Source organism: Gallinula chloropus (assembly GCF_964237585.1).
Source record: "Gallinula chloropus genome assembly, chromosome: 5".
Taxonomy (NCBI): domain Eukaryota; kingdom Metazoa; phylum Chordata; class Aves; order Gruiformes; family Rallidae; genus Gallinula; species Gallinula chloropus.
Window position 1 is genome coordinate 42,124,876 of NC_140090.1, and position 12,940 is coordinate 42,137,815.

A 12,940-nucleotide genomic window follows, 5' to 3' on the forward strand; every position below is an offset into this window, starting at 1 on the left:
AATACTAAACAAGAAGTAAATGCCAAGTTCAGTGTACTACATAGGAAGGAATGCTTGCTTAAGAAAGTATGTACACTGAATGGTTACTCCTTTGGGAAAAAAACACCATTTCCTTGGTACATTCAAATAGAACCCAGAAAATGTTACAGCTGGAATTCACACCTCTGCAAGGAATCCGATTAAGCTTTTAGTGCCACATAAGTTTTAAGTAGCGCGCACACACACACACACACACACATATATATGTATGTATAGAGACAGATATATAGATACATATGTGTTTGTTCTGTGATAATTCTTCTGCATATAGTGGTGACTTGAAGTATTAAATCTTACAACAGCTTGTGACTGGAAACCACTATACTGGTTGAAATTTTAAAAAAAGAAACCCAAAACCTACTTAAAGTATGCGTTAAGCTGGACTCTGTCATTATAAACTCCCTGTGTAAGAAGGCAGGCTGTTGCAATACACGCTGCCAAGTGCTATGTTCTGTTGAGGATCAGTCTGACAATGTTTTTCCTGACAAAGATTAATTTGATGTTTGTTCCTTGATACTAGTAGGAAAATGCAAATTGCAGCAGACTTAGTGTTAGTTTGGGGAAATCCCTGATGTTGGGTTTATTGAGCTATTTCTGGTTCTCTTTTACAGATGTTAAACATGTATTGTGTGCCACTTGCAGCATAAACTACTGAAGAATTGTGGCTGTGAATTTGTGCAAATTCTTTCAACAGCGAATCCATATGGAAGTTTCTCCATTTTTAAATGATTATTTGGGACTGTTTTCTCCTCATCACGGTAAAAAAAATCCAAAGTGCAAGAACGGTAGATACTGAACCTGGGCACAAAGGTTAAAGTATGCTCTATGTATTTAATACTGGTAGATTATTTACAAAACTGTAACATCAGATCAAAATCTGTTTCTACAATGCCTTGATATACGACATTGTAGCACCAGCCATTTCTGGCAGTAGAAAGCACATCAGAAGATTTCTACTTCCAGTATACAGGAGTTCATTTCTACAATTTTTTTTACAGTTTTGATATTTAAATAATTAAAAAGCAGATGTGATAGATCCATGGTATGTGTTGATTGGAAGGCTAGACTCGAAATTTGGGCCTGAACTTGTTGGGATTGGCTGTCCCTGAACGGATTCTGCAAATACGCTTATATTGCCAGACATGAGTTAGTTGTTCTTGTACCCATCTCCTTAAAAAAAATTTGTGAGTTTGTGAGGAGTGCAAGTTGATTCTGTAGTACCAGTCCTAAGCATGATAGTAGCCTTTTTTTAAACATACAGTTTGGCTTCTTTTATGTGTATGCCAGGTAAAAGCTGTGTTTTGACTGTGTGCCGTAAGTTTCGTTTCGGTCTGCTTGGTGCCAGTGTAGCTGCTAAAAACACTGATCTTAACGCCTTTAATGAGAGCCAGTTGGTATCTTCATTCCATTTCAAGTCAATGTGTGTTTCCTGGGGCCCTTTACTTTTTGAAGCTTCATCGGTCAATTTAGTTTTTACTGAGAGCAGCTCATTTATTTTAAAGATATCAGTTGGTTCTTGCCAGTATTTCTTCTTAATGCAGTATCAAGAAACAGTATTAAAGGGTCCATTTCAAAGAAGGGCACAGTTTCTTCAGTGAAGAAGCCAAAAGCCCAGAGTTTGGGCATGCAGCTATTCAATGCTCTGAACTCAGGTTTTCTTTTTTCTCTTTTAAACTTGTTTACCGTTGGACCCTGGTTAGCAGATACACTGTTGTTAGCTTCAGATTACTGGATTTCTGCAGTATAAAGATCCTGGGTGATGGTTTTTCATAATGCCCATGTTAGGTCATGGAGTACCATTTTCAGAGAGACTTAACTCACTGGATACCTTCTGAGGAGCTAAGGTTAACTTAGCTTTTTACTGAGAAAAAACTTTCTTTTCTGTTAATTCTGTCAAGTATAGCGGGGTCGTTATGTGGTTGATCTGATATTCTGTCAAATCATTTTTTAAAGTTTAGTTCTTTTAATTCTTTTCAAATGAAGATTTCTATATTTCAGGTAGTATATTTACTTTTGTATTAGTTGGAATATTGTTAGAGCTTAATACACTGCCTCTGTAGGAAAATAGTTAACTTCCTTCCAAGGCTATCTTCAGACAAGGGAAAAAAATTTGGTCCTTGAAGGTAGGTACTGTACTTTTCATTAAATATGGGTTGTTTCCTGTTATTTTTTAGTATTTATTACAAGTTATGAAGAGCAGTGTAACAGCTGTGACTTCTTCTGTATGTTTTCACAAGTGTTAAATTCTAGATAATTCTAATGTACACATTTGAGTCATGTTACAGACAATCTGAATTTCCACTACATTTCTACTTGGCTTCAACATTCCATTCTGCTTGAATCCAGAGTCTCATTTAACTTGTATTTGTTGGAGGGCATAAATGTTACTTATATATTACAATGCTGTCACTGTGTGACATCCCATATTAATTTTGATGTAGATCACATTGCACTCAATTCGCTGTGATTATGCTTAGAATATACTGTAGTTGATAGATGCAGTGTGATTATCTTTTTTGGTTTTTTTCCCCTCCCATTTACAATTGAGTCTATGGTTTAAAATGTGTTTATAATCCTATAAGATAACTTGCTGAGCTATCAGTCTTTTTGTTATAACAAAATAATTTTTTAAAATTTTATAAAGCTGGAAATGATCAGATGCTGTTTTGTTCATTGTCCACAGTGTTGTGTTCATTTTATGTATGTTCCTTATAAATAAGGAGCCGTCAGAAAATAAAATTATTCAAGAAGCAGATAGTTTTGTTGGTTTTTATAAAGTTTTATTGCGCACCTTTCGATTTAGTGTTCTTTTTCCAATCCCATGAAAGGCACAAATACAACATCATAAACACTCATTTTGATGTACATTTTTACATGGTGTTTCAGGACTGACAGGTGTCCCTTTTAAAAGATCTGGAAAATTCACCTACCTCCATAAATTGTGACAGGTTTATGAGTTAAGCTGACATAGTAACGCCACACCCCGTCTGATCCAGTGTTCTTGTGGTTTGTCTGAAGGAAGAGTCATTGCAATGACAAAGTTGGTGGAATGGCCTGTAGTTGACAGGATCCCTCTTCTCTCGCTGGTCTTGTACACTGGGGCCAGATAACTCGGTCGCTGTGGAATGTCTGCTCTCTTACATGGCTTCAGCCATATCTGCAGTAAAGAGTAAAATCATCTTTCGCATCTCAGTTAAAAATAGAAAGGAAAACCTTGCCTTGGCCAGAGCATTCTGATGTGTTTTGGTTTGATTGCTTTTTAACAGATTAAGAGATTGCCCTGAAAACCAGTTTCCTCCTTCTTAGCAGATTGCCTCCAAACTTCCTGTCACTGTCATTATTAGAGGATTCTCAGCTCCTCTCAATTTTTATTTCAACACAAAACATTACTGTTAAATAACTTAAGAATTACCTTGTTACTTCCTTCAAGACTAGAACTTGAGTGTTAATTCGACAATATGTGTTGGTATGTTGTACTATAAAATGTCACCAAACAAAAGATACTGACCACAGGTACTGTATCATAAAGGACTTTTGGATGAGATTCTCCCAGCTGCTTAGTTTGTCTGTTCCAGCGTGCTCCATCCAAGAACAATCCCTGCACGTAGACCCCTGAATCAGTTGGAAAAGATACCACATTACACAAACGTCTTCTATCTGAGAGCAGCAGCTAATGCAACACACTTTGCTGTCAGTTAATTGTGTGGGATTTCTTGTCAATTTTGTGTGTTTCAATTGATGATCAAATAACTGTGACTATAACACAGCCTTATACTTTATTACAGTTTGTGGTGATTACTATTCTACAAATTTGTATAAAGTTACAATGTCTGCTGAATCAACGGTGTATCCAGCCCTTTCTGAATGTTCAGTTTCAGAGGTTAAAAACTATTCCACAGTACAGGACACTATTTTTACAGTTCTCGTTCTTATAAATTTTCTGTATGTACTACATATTGTCAGCTTTACTGTTTCCAAACCCCAACATTTGAGCACATGAAGAGTCTTTGACTAGTTAGTGTTTACATTTTTTCATTGATTTTGTTGCAAATTGCCACTTGCTTATATACCTAAGGAGGTTCATTGAAGGACTAAAGAAAAATGTCTTTAAATGTTTTAAAAACATAAATATGTGTGTTTTGATATGTTATTACATGACAGAATGACAGCTGTCATTCCATCAGCTCTTCAAAAGAAAGAAATTTATTGCAACATCTGTTTTTCATCAAGTATGCAACTCCTTACTCTGTAGACTGAAAACTGTAACTTCTAAAACAAAAAATAAACGTGTCCCAACAGAATATGACTTAAAAGTGACTGTATGTGGCTTTCCCCGGCAACCTGCCAAGCCTTTTCTTTTTTACACAGCTTCCAGTCAAACTGATCCTCAGAAGAGTATTAATGACAGTTCAGTTTTATCTGTCCTTTTTTTGTGAGCAAGGGCAAGCTAACTAAAGAAGCTGCATCTGGAACCTAAGGTAAGCAATATATAATAAAGTGGTTTGGTTAAAAATCCCAGGGCTTTTTCTAAGGATAGTTAAAGTAGCATTACCCAACTTCTGTACTAAGTGTTTGGCTTTCCATGTCTTAGGAGAATAGGCATCTTCAGACACATATGGTAATGGGGTGAAATAAAGGAAAGGAAAAAGCAAGCTAGGTATCAGTTGCAAGTCTGATCTATTGTGGGAAGTTTGGGGTAAGGAGTGCCCTCTTGTCAGAGGTGTATCTGCATGACATCCAGGAGCAGGACTGGGGAGTTGTGTGTGTTTTCCAACTGAATCCTTTAACTCAGTTGCATTAACACCAGCAATGGCAGGTAGTTGTGTCATCATGCATTTATTTACCATCTTCAGGAGCAATTTCATATTCCTTATCTTCCATCACTTCATAGTCAAATTCCAGTAGGTCAATTGGGATGGTGTATTTTCTGGCATAGTTCTGCTGGGCACCTGTTAGGAATGCTTGAGTGAAGAAGAATCCTGAGATCCAGAAGACTGGTGGAGTTCCATTTTCATACCACAGCTGCAGCAGCAAAAGAGAGAGGAAAAAACAGATAAAAAAAAACCCCTGGTTTTTTGAGTGTATTTTGGGAGAGGGTTTTAGTATTTAGGAAAGAAAATATCTTCAGGAATAACAAGTAATTTCTTCCTTTGTGAATCTAGGATTGTCCTTTCCTTAGCCAAAAGCAGGGGAATTTTGGATGGCTGACATGTTTTTTTAAACAACTTGTTTAAAATGTCACTAGCTTCTGTCTTAAAAAAACCTAATCAAACACCACACTCAGAAAAAAAAACCCAAACCCACACATGCAAAACCCCAGCCAGCACTGTTGCCTGAAAACACAGCTGCTGTGACTAACAGTGTCACACATTGTTCATCAACTGAGTGTTAAATCTGTATTTCTCCCTCATCATTGAAAGCTGGTCAGCATTCACTTTTGTTTCTCTGTGCAAATGACAGATTTTTTGCAGGCTGTTTTCTCTTCGCAAGCATCCTATTTCCCTTCCAGAGACAGAGTCACATGTTGTAAATGTGTGCAGTAAGTTGCGGATGAGGAGGGACAATTTCCTCATCAGGAGGGTACATGGTCTAACTAAAGTTCTGCTGATTTCAGGGAGGGGGAGGAGAGTTTATGTTTTTTGTCTTTGTGTCTTTATGGTTGGTTTTGTTGGGGGGGGGGAGGGTTAACAGCTTGTACTGTGGAGGCCTCTGTATAAAAACCATTTAAAAAATGTGAAAATTCCTTGGATTTGGTTGTAATATATGTGAGGTCTTTTGCAATGGTGACTTCACTGCATAGAGAAAGGCATTTTTCTGATTGTTGCAAACATTAGTTTTGAAGAATGTCTGAAAATATTTTGCTACAATTATCTGCTGCAGAAAACTGTGGTGGAGACAGATAAACTGGTTGTGTCTATTAGTAAATAGTTTCCAGGAAGTAAGAAAAATATCCTCATAGCTACTAGCAGTTTTCCATTTGTACAAGAATTCTGTTCAAGAAATGGCACTTTTATACTTCACATAACCAGGCTTGCTGCAGATAAAAGTGGAAGCTACTGGGGTGTGTTGACTGAGTGATGTACATCCAAAACTATTACTAGAGGCTCTCTGGAAATGATCCTTCTAGACCTGAAATTGGATGGGGTTTTTTTGTTTTTTATTTTTATTTTTTTTATTTTGTTTTTAATTTACTTAGGATTTTTGTTCCTAGATGTTTGTCTATATGGGGACCTGTTCTTATAACCTGCTATGAGGTTGGGTTCTTTCACCCTTTCCGATTACAAAGCCACAGACTGGTGCTGAGGCTCTGGATATTACTTAAAGTCAGTTTGGGGAATATGGACTCGTACAGGTGAAGGAATCCCACTGATTCTCCTCAACTCGTCCAGCTTGCTTCTCCAGCACTCTACTGAAAGCTTAGTATCTGAAAGCTTAGTATTTGACTTTAATGTCACATTTTTGTGGTAAATGTTCTTGTTTGCTTGCTGGAAAAGAAAGAAACTAAATCGTATTTTCCTAAGTTCTGTTTTAATTACCTCATTACCACCACCAGATGTATTATATGCAGTTTAAGAGGCCCTTATTAAATTCACTTTAGAAGGCCAGTTTTGTCATACAGTATCACTGATGTATCACCAGCTCTCTGAGGTGTAGGGTATGTGGCAAAATGGCAGAAAATCTTCATTAGATGCTGTGATGATGTTGTGGGTTTGTGTGGCTGTAGAAAACAGATGCACAAAATAACTGAACTTCACCTGTTACTCATTGGAAGTAATTTATGTGTGCATGTTCAATTGTGGAGACATCACCTGACATCAGTAGACAAAAATAATTAATAAGCAGAATTGAACAACTCTGTGTAAATGGGATGTGCTCACCTGTAAGAACTTCAGTCTGTTAAGGAAGTCAGTCACATAGCTGCCCAGAGGCTTGAGGCTTGGGTATGATTTACTCATCCATAGTCCTGGGATTTTGCCTTTTAGAATGCTGTTAACCACTTCTTCCAGTTCAGCAGACATCACTACTAGCCCCTAAAAGAAATTTCAGAAAGGAAGATGTCAAAATACTTTGCCTGACAGCCTTGCATTAATGATTAAAAATTAACACAGTGCTCTGTCTAATGGATGTTATGAACTTCTGCCAAATCAGACAGGAGTGTCGTGGTTTCACCCGGCTGAGGGCCAAGATCCGCGCAGCTGCCTGCTCCTTAAAGGAAAAGAGCAGGTTAAAGGGAAGGGGCGGGGGGGGGTGAGAAGTAAGGGAAGGGAAAAAGTAAGAGGAAGGGGCAAATAACCCCAAAATCAAGAAATTAAGAGGCCCATGGGTTGGGATAAGGATAGTTTACTAAGATAACAGAAAAATGCAATGTAACAATGCTAACAGGACTTCAAAGCAAAAATATATGAAGCTGTTGATACACAATGCAGTTTCTCACCAAACCACACAACTCAGGCCGTGCCACCCAGAGCCGTCCCGGAACCCGACCATCCCCCAAGAACCGCGCGTCCCGGAGCCGCCCCAGGCCTTCCTCCCGTCAGCCCCCCCGATATCCTGGGCAGGACGTAACTGGCGTGGAATACTCTCTTTGGTCAGTTGGGTCACCTGTCCTGGCTTCGCCCCTCCTTTCTCATGAAGAGCTGAGAAAGTCCTTGACTGTCTGACAGCAACTAGAAACATCAGGTAGTTATCAGCACTACTCCCATTTTACTCTCAAACACAGCATTCATCCGCTGTTACAAATGAAATTAACTCCATCCTGACCAAAACCAGGACAAGGAGCAATGCTGAAAACCAGAAAAAAGGAAATGATGTATTTCATTCAAAGTTACTGGAAAATTCCTCCTTGCCATCCTTTCTCAGAAACACCCTCTTCCCAGACTATTGCTGAGTTTTACTAAATGTAAATGCTATTTTGTATTATTCTTTGAAGTTTCCTCAAAACTCTCTAACATTGCTGCAAGTATCTTATTCTAAAGTGACAGACTTTTCAGCTTATAGTTTAGCTTTAATGGGAAGAGGAGAGGTGTTTGTGGGGTTTTTGGTTTTTAAATGCCTCTTGAACTTTAAGTTATGATAAATTAAAAGTATTTAAACTAACTTTTCCTGCTTTCTGTATTTGGCACAGCTTTAGCTTTGGATTCCTACTGAGAACAAATACTGACTTAGACTGCATTATCTTAACTGGAATCCTCACTGGCAGTAATTTGCTCTTTGAGGTGTTGAGGAGTTGTGTTTTCACCTGTAAGAAATTGTGTGAGGTGTGTCAGTATTGTCTTCCAGTGGGGCAGATGTGAACCTAGTTACTGCTTGTCTTGCTTGCAAATCTGTCGTTATTCCATTGTACTATCAGTTTCAAGATACAGACTGATAAATCAGTTTGGAACCCAGATTCTTTCAAGTGTTTGACAGACCCGAATCATTGTTCGGGGTCAGGTCTCTCAGGTACTTGCATTAATAGCTCAGTGACTGAGTCCAGGTTCTAGGTAATGTCTTTCCAAGTTACCTTTAGCTCACCTTTATTGTCTTCTGTATGTTAATGCAGGAGTCTCGGATTGTCTGCAGTAACTTGTTAAAGCGTCCCATCTCTTGGACAAGCACTGTATTCATGCTTTGGGTGTAAGTGGTTGGATATCTTCTCATTGCTGCTTCAGTGTCAAAATTTGGAGGAAGTTTGCTCAGGATATCACCTGTGACTTCATGAACAACTTCATCAGTAGATTTTGCACCACCAACAGATGCCCGAGACTAGAGAGAGCCAAAAATTTGAATTTTGAGACGACTTGGGAGACCGAGTAGGTAAAGTGCAGGGAAACAGACCTGTTTTAAAGGCATTGTTTAAAAATCATTGCCATTCCAGCACTCTTCCCCTGTGATTGAAATTATTCATTTCAGAGTATCGTTTACTAATGCAGTAAGTTATTACCTAGAACTAACAAAATCTAGTTTCCTACAGATTTGTGTCCTCTTCCTATTTTTTTTCTCTCAGAAATCCTTTCACTGTAAACCAATCTTCCTTCCCCAGCTCTGGCTGGCCAGTGATGCCTCGGAAAGCCGGAATCAAAACTCAATAGCCTTGGTGACTATTAAGCAGATATCCTTTATTGCAGCGCTGGGCACACAGGGGATCACTCCTCTAAATGTGTGCGCCCATTAAAGACAAATTTCTTGTATTTATACAGATTAACTCTACATATTCATTATAATTTCTAGGAAAAGGCAGAGTTATGCAAATTATTTCTAATAAGTCATTTATATTAATTCCTCACAGATAGAGCATGCTCAGTGACACTTAGGGTGTCTTTCAATGGTCTTCCTCACTCGCAGCGCATGCTCTTTACGTTTCTTCTCCATTCTTATCTGGGCTCCCAACACCTGCACCAGCTAGTTAGTTTTTCACTTAAAATAAGATATACTCTGTCTCTTAATTGGTCATTAGTCTCATTATTTATGACTCCCCTATCTCCTACTTCCTCTAGTTTCAATGCTATTGCACTATTATGGTTATGTTTTGTAGCCACTTTCATGAAACAGCTTATGTGATTACAGTCAAATTCTACTAAAATCCAAAACTAATTATTCCTAAAAACACACAAATTCTTACTTCTTTATCTTCAAGGCTGTTACTATTTCATTGTTATGGTTAAGTTTTGCAGCTGCTCTCACAAGCAGCTTACACAGTTACAGCTTTCTCTTTAACTAATCTATTCTTAAAACCATGAAAATTCTTGTATTAAAGTTATATTAATTGTCTCTAAAGATACACCTATATCAATCTATTCAGTATGTTTACATTTCATTGAATCACCAGGTGCTGTCAAACTGCACAGAGCAGTGCCAGGTTCTGTCTCACTGTTCCTCCATGTCCCTTTTGCTCCCTGTATTCAGCTCATTTTCCTCACGAAGCTTGCAAGGGCTATAGCATCTCTAGACTGTACCTGGCTTACAAACTGGATTGAAACTGGCCAGGAACATGAAAATTCTTAAGTTTCAGACGCGCAGTATCTTCTGTGCAATCACAGAAGCTGTTTCCTTACAAAAACAGATGGGGAAAATACAAACCAGAAAAGCCTTAATTGGAAAAGTGATTTCACCAGAATGGAGATACAAAACAACAAGGTAAAGTAAAAACTGAACAAAAATCCAAACATACTTATGTGGTGAAAGGGCAGAATGTTATGGTAAGATGGTAAGACTTAATCTTTACATACCTTTGTAAGAAGTATGTTATCAAACAACAGCTGTGTTTCTGACTGATGCTTGGTAATATCAGCATTTGCATTCATTCCAAATATCTCTGGGGAAGGATTCAGTGGAAGTGTTTTTGTATATTCAATATAGCTTTGGTACTGGAAAAGGAAAAAAAAAAAAACCAAACCCCAATAAAACATACTTCAGACTTATAAGGAGATGCAGAAATGGCCAAACAGCCCATGTAACAATGTGTGTAAACTAAGTCAATAGGAAATACAGGAGCTGACTGTGCTGCATGAATTTCTTTTGTCCATGCTCCTACACTGAAATCAGGATTGGCTTTGCTTAAACAATTTCTGATAGCCTTTGGAAATCCTCTTAAAAATAAGATACTGAATGTCAGGAGCTGCAGCCCCTTTCTGGGCCCACTGCTTGCGGAGTGCCTGTGAAGGCATTCTGCTGATATGTGAACATAGCTCTCCTCTGTGATAAATTAAGCTGATTACGATGGCCCTTCTACCTTCAAAAATATGACCAAGCAATTCTCTCATGCCTATTTTATAATGCTTCAGCAGGCTGGGTTTCTCCCTTACTGTCCTCCGAGTGTATTGACTCAGCACAGAGAACAAAGTTGATTTGCTTGGCAGTAGTTTGCGTGGGGTTTTGGCATTATATCTGTTTCTCAGAAGTCACTGAAACAAATTCTAAGAGAATGTGAGATTGAGCCACAAAGTGAGCTGTGACAGCGGGAAGCACTGAGGCACCACCAATGTGAGTAAAGATGGAACTTTTTTTAATAAGTTGTAGGTCATTGTTGTGGGATACTTACATCTCCTTCAGGAGGAGCAAAATAAAGCCCACTTGAATCAAATTTATAATCTGCATTTGTAATGATGTCTGAGGAGAAAAACATGTTTAGAATACTACGCAGTGTACGGCGATCCCAGTCATCTGTGACTCTGCCACCATAATTGCATTCTCCAGTCATATAGCGAAGAGCATCAAATGGCACCTCCTAAAAAAAGCAAGACAATTATTTGAACTGCAGCATGGCACTTCTCTGGACAGCTGTACTGCTATAATTGTAATTAATCTGGATGTCGCTCAGAATTAATTCACAGAATTGTAGGGGTTGAAAGGGACTTCCAGAGATCGTTGATTCCAACTCCTCTGCCAAAGCAGGTTCCCTAGAACAGGTTCCCTAGAACTGGAAAGTTTAAATGCTGTTTATTTCTGTTAATTCATGCTTGTACCATTGATTTCCTGATCTTTCACTACAATAGTCATCCATCGAGTCACCCAGCAGTGCTTCCTTTTAAGAACAATAGCATCAACAATTCCATAGTAATATAGCTAGAATTCCTGGAATAGAGATTTAACATTAACTTTTTAAAAATTACCTCTACTTGTTTGGCTATACATACTTCTAAAACAAATGTATGCTGTCACAGGGCCATAGTTGCACTCATAAATTTTATTTTATTTTTGAAAATAAATACATTTCAAGTCTGGAAGTTGGGCAAAGCTGGTCTGGTCTTAGGTGTATAAAAACAACTTACAAGTGATAGTGATAGGAGATAATTATTCACAGGAACTAAGGGGAAAAGTGGATGATATGCTGCGAACTGGGATAAAACAAACCAATTCAAAAAAGTACCAGCAAACCTATTTACTATGTGTAAGTGTTATCTTTCAGGGGAAAAAAAATTGCCTCCTTCCCTGCTAGGCACTACATTTGTGCATAAGCTTTGGTGAGATAAAGGAAGGACATTCCCCTCAGACCTCTTCACCCTGCCCTGGCAAAAGAAACACACACCTTCCCGAAGTTGCTTTCTGATGCTGAATCACAAATTGCCTGTTAACCACATTGATACTGAGAACTGCTCTAGGCTGACAGTGGTTTGGAAATAACACCCTGTTCCTGACCCCAGCCATAAATTTAAGAGATTTTGGCTACAATGAGTTGCTAGCAGATTCCAGAGAGGGGTCTATGAAACACTGCCTGGCTCTGAAAAATTTACACAAATAGATCAAGGTGGTCATTAATCTACTACAGTCCAAGGTCTAGTATTATCCCTATCACTGACTAAATCACAGTTAGCAATTAAGTGTGTTTTAGTATGATGTTTTACAGCTTGCAGTAACACCTCCAAGAACAGCTGAACCCACAGCTCCTGCTGAGACACAGAATAAGTTTCCAACAAATAAGACAACTATATGGAACAAATGTTGCTCTATTTTACATGGCAAAACTTCAAAACTGTAATTTGAAAGCTTACCACATTAGTTACAGACTGATCATGGAACAGTACCAACTTAAAATGAATGGGATTAGCACGATTTCAATTAGACCTTGTTTTTTAATTCACTAAGCTATTGCTGTGCCAGCACACAGCCTGCACTGGTAAATGCACTAACAGTCCTACAAAGTGCAAGCAGTTGTCGTACCTCATACTGGTCAAGAAAGATGTGAAGCTGTTGTACGCTGATGCGCAGGTCAGTCTCATTGAACTCGTAGGGAATGTTCCAACCCAGTGGCCCAAAATTCCGCCTTTCTTGCACCAGTGCATGGAAGAAGCAGAGGCCATACAGCAATGTCTTGAACACAGCCTTAAAACCAAATGCAACACCATTAATAAATAATTCATGGCTGGTTTAAGCCATTTCATTTTGTTTTTCCTGTCCTGCACAGCACTGGTCTCTGGGTCAC

At 38.5% G+C, this 12,940-nt stretch overlaps 1 protein-coding gene across 1 annotated transcript in view; it reads right to left on the reverse strand.

The window, feature by feature from the left end:
* Positions 1 to 2,134: 2,134 nt before the first annotated feature.
* Positions 2,135 to 12,940, reverse strand: part of DNAH7 (dynein axonemal heavy chain 7) — a gene marked incomplete at its 5' end in the record, with an annotated part of 105,095 nt that continues 94,289 nt past the window's right edge. Inside the window, 8 exons of the mRNA XM_084264583.1 lie at positions 2,135 to 3,196; positions 3,548 to 3,651; positions 4,884 to 5,061; positions 6,918 to 7,070; positions 8,554 to 8,784; positions 10,248 to 10,385; positions 11,060 to 11,245; positions 12,679 to 12,840. Of these exons, the coding sequence (XP_084120709.1) occupies positions 2,990 to 3,196; positions 3,548 to 3,651; positions 4,884 to 5,061; positions 6,918 to 7,070; positions 8,554 to 8,784; positions 10,248 to 10,385; positions 11,060 to 11,245; positions 12,679 to 12,840 (1,359 nt within the window). The 3' untranslated portion in view covers positions 2,135 to 2,989. The remainder of the gene's footprint in view (positions 3,197 to 3,547; positions 3,652 to 4,883; positions 5,062 to 6,917; positions 7,071 to 8,553; positions 8,785 to 10,247; positions 10,386 to 11,059; positions 11,246 to 12,678; positions 12,841 to 12,940) is intronic.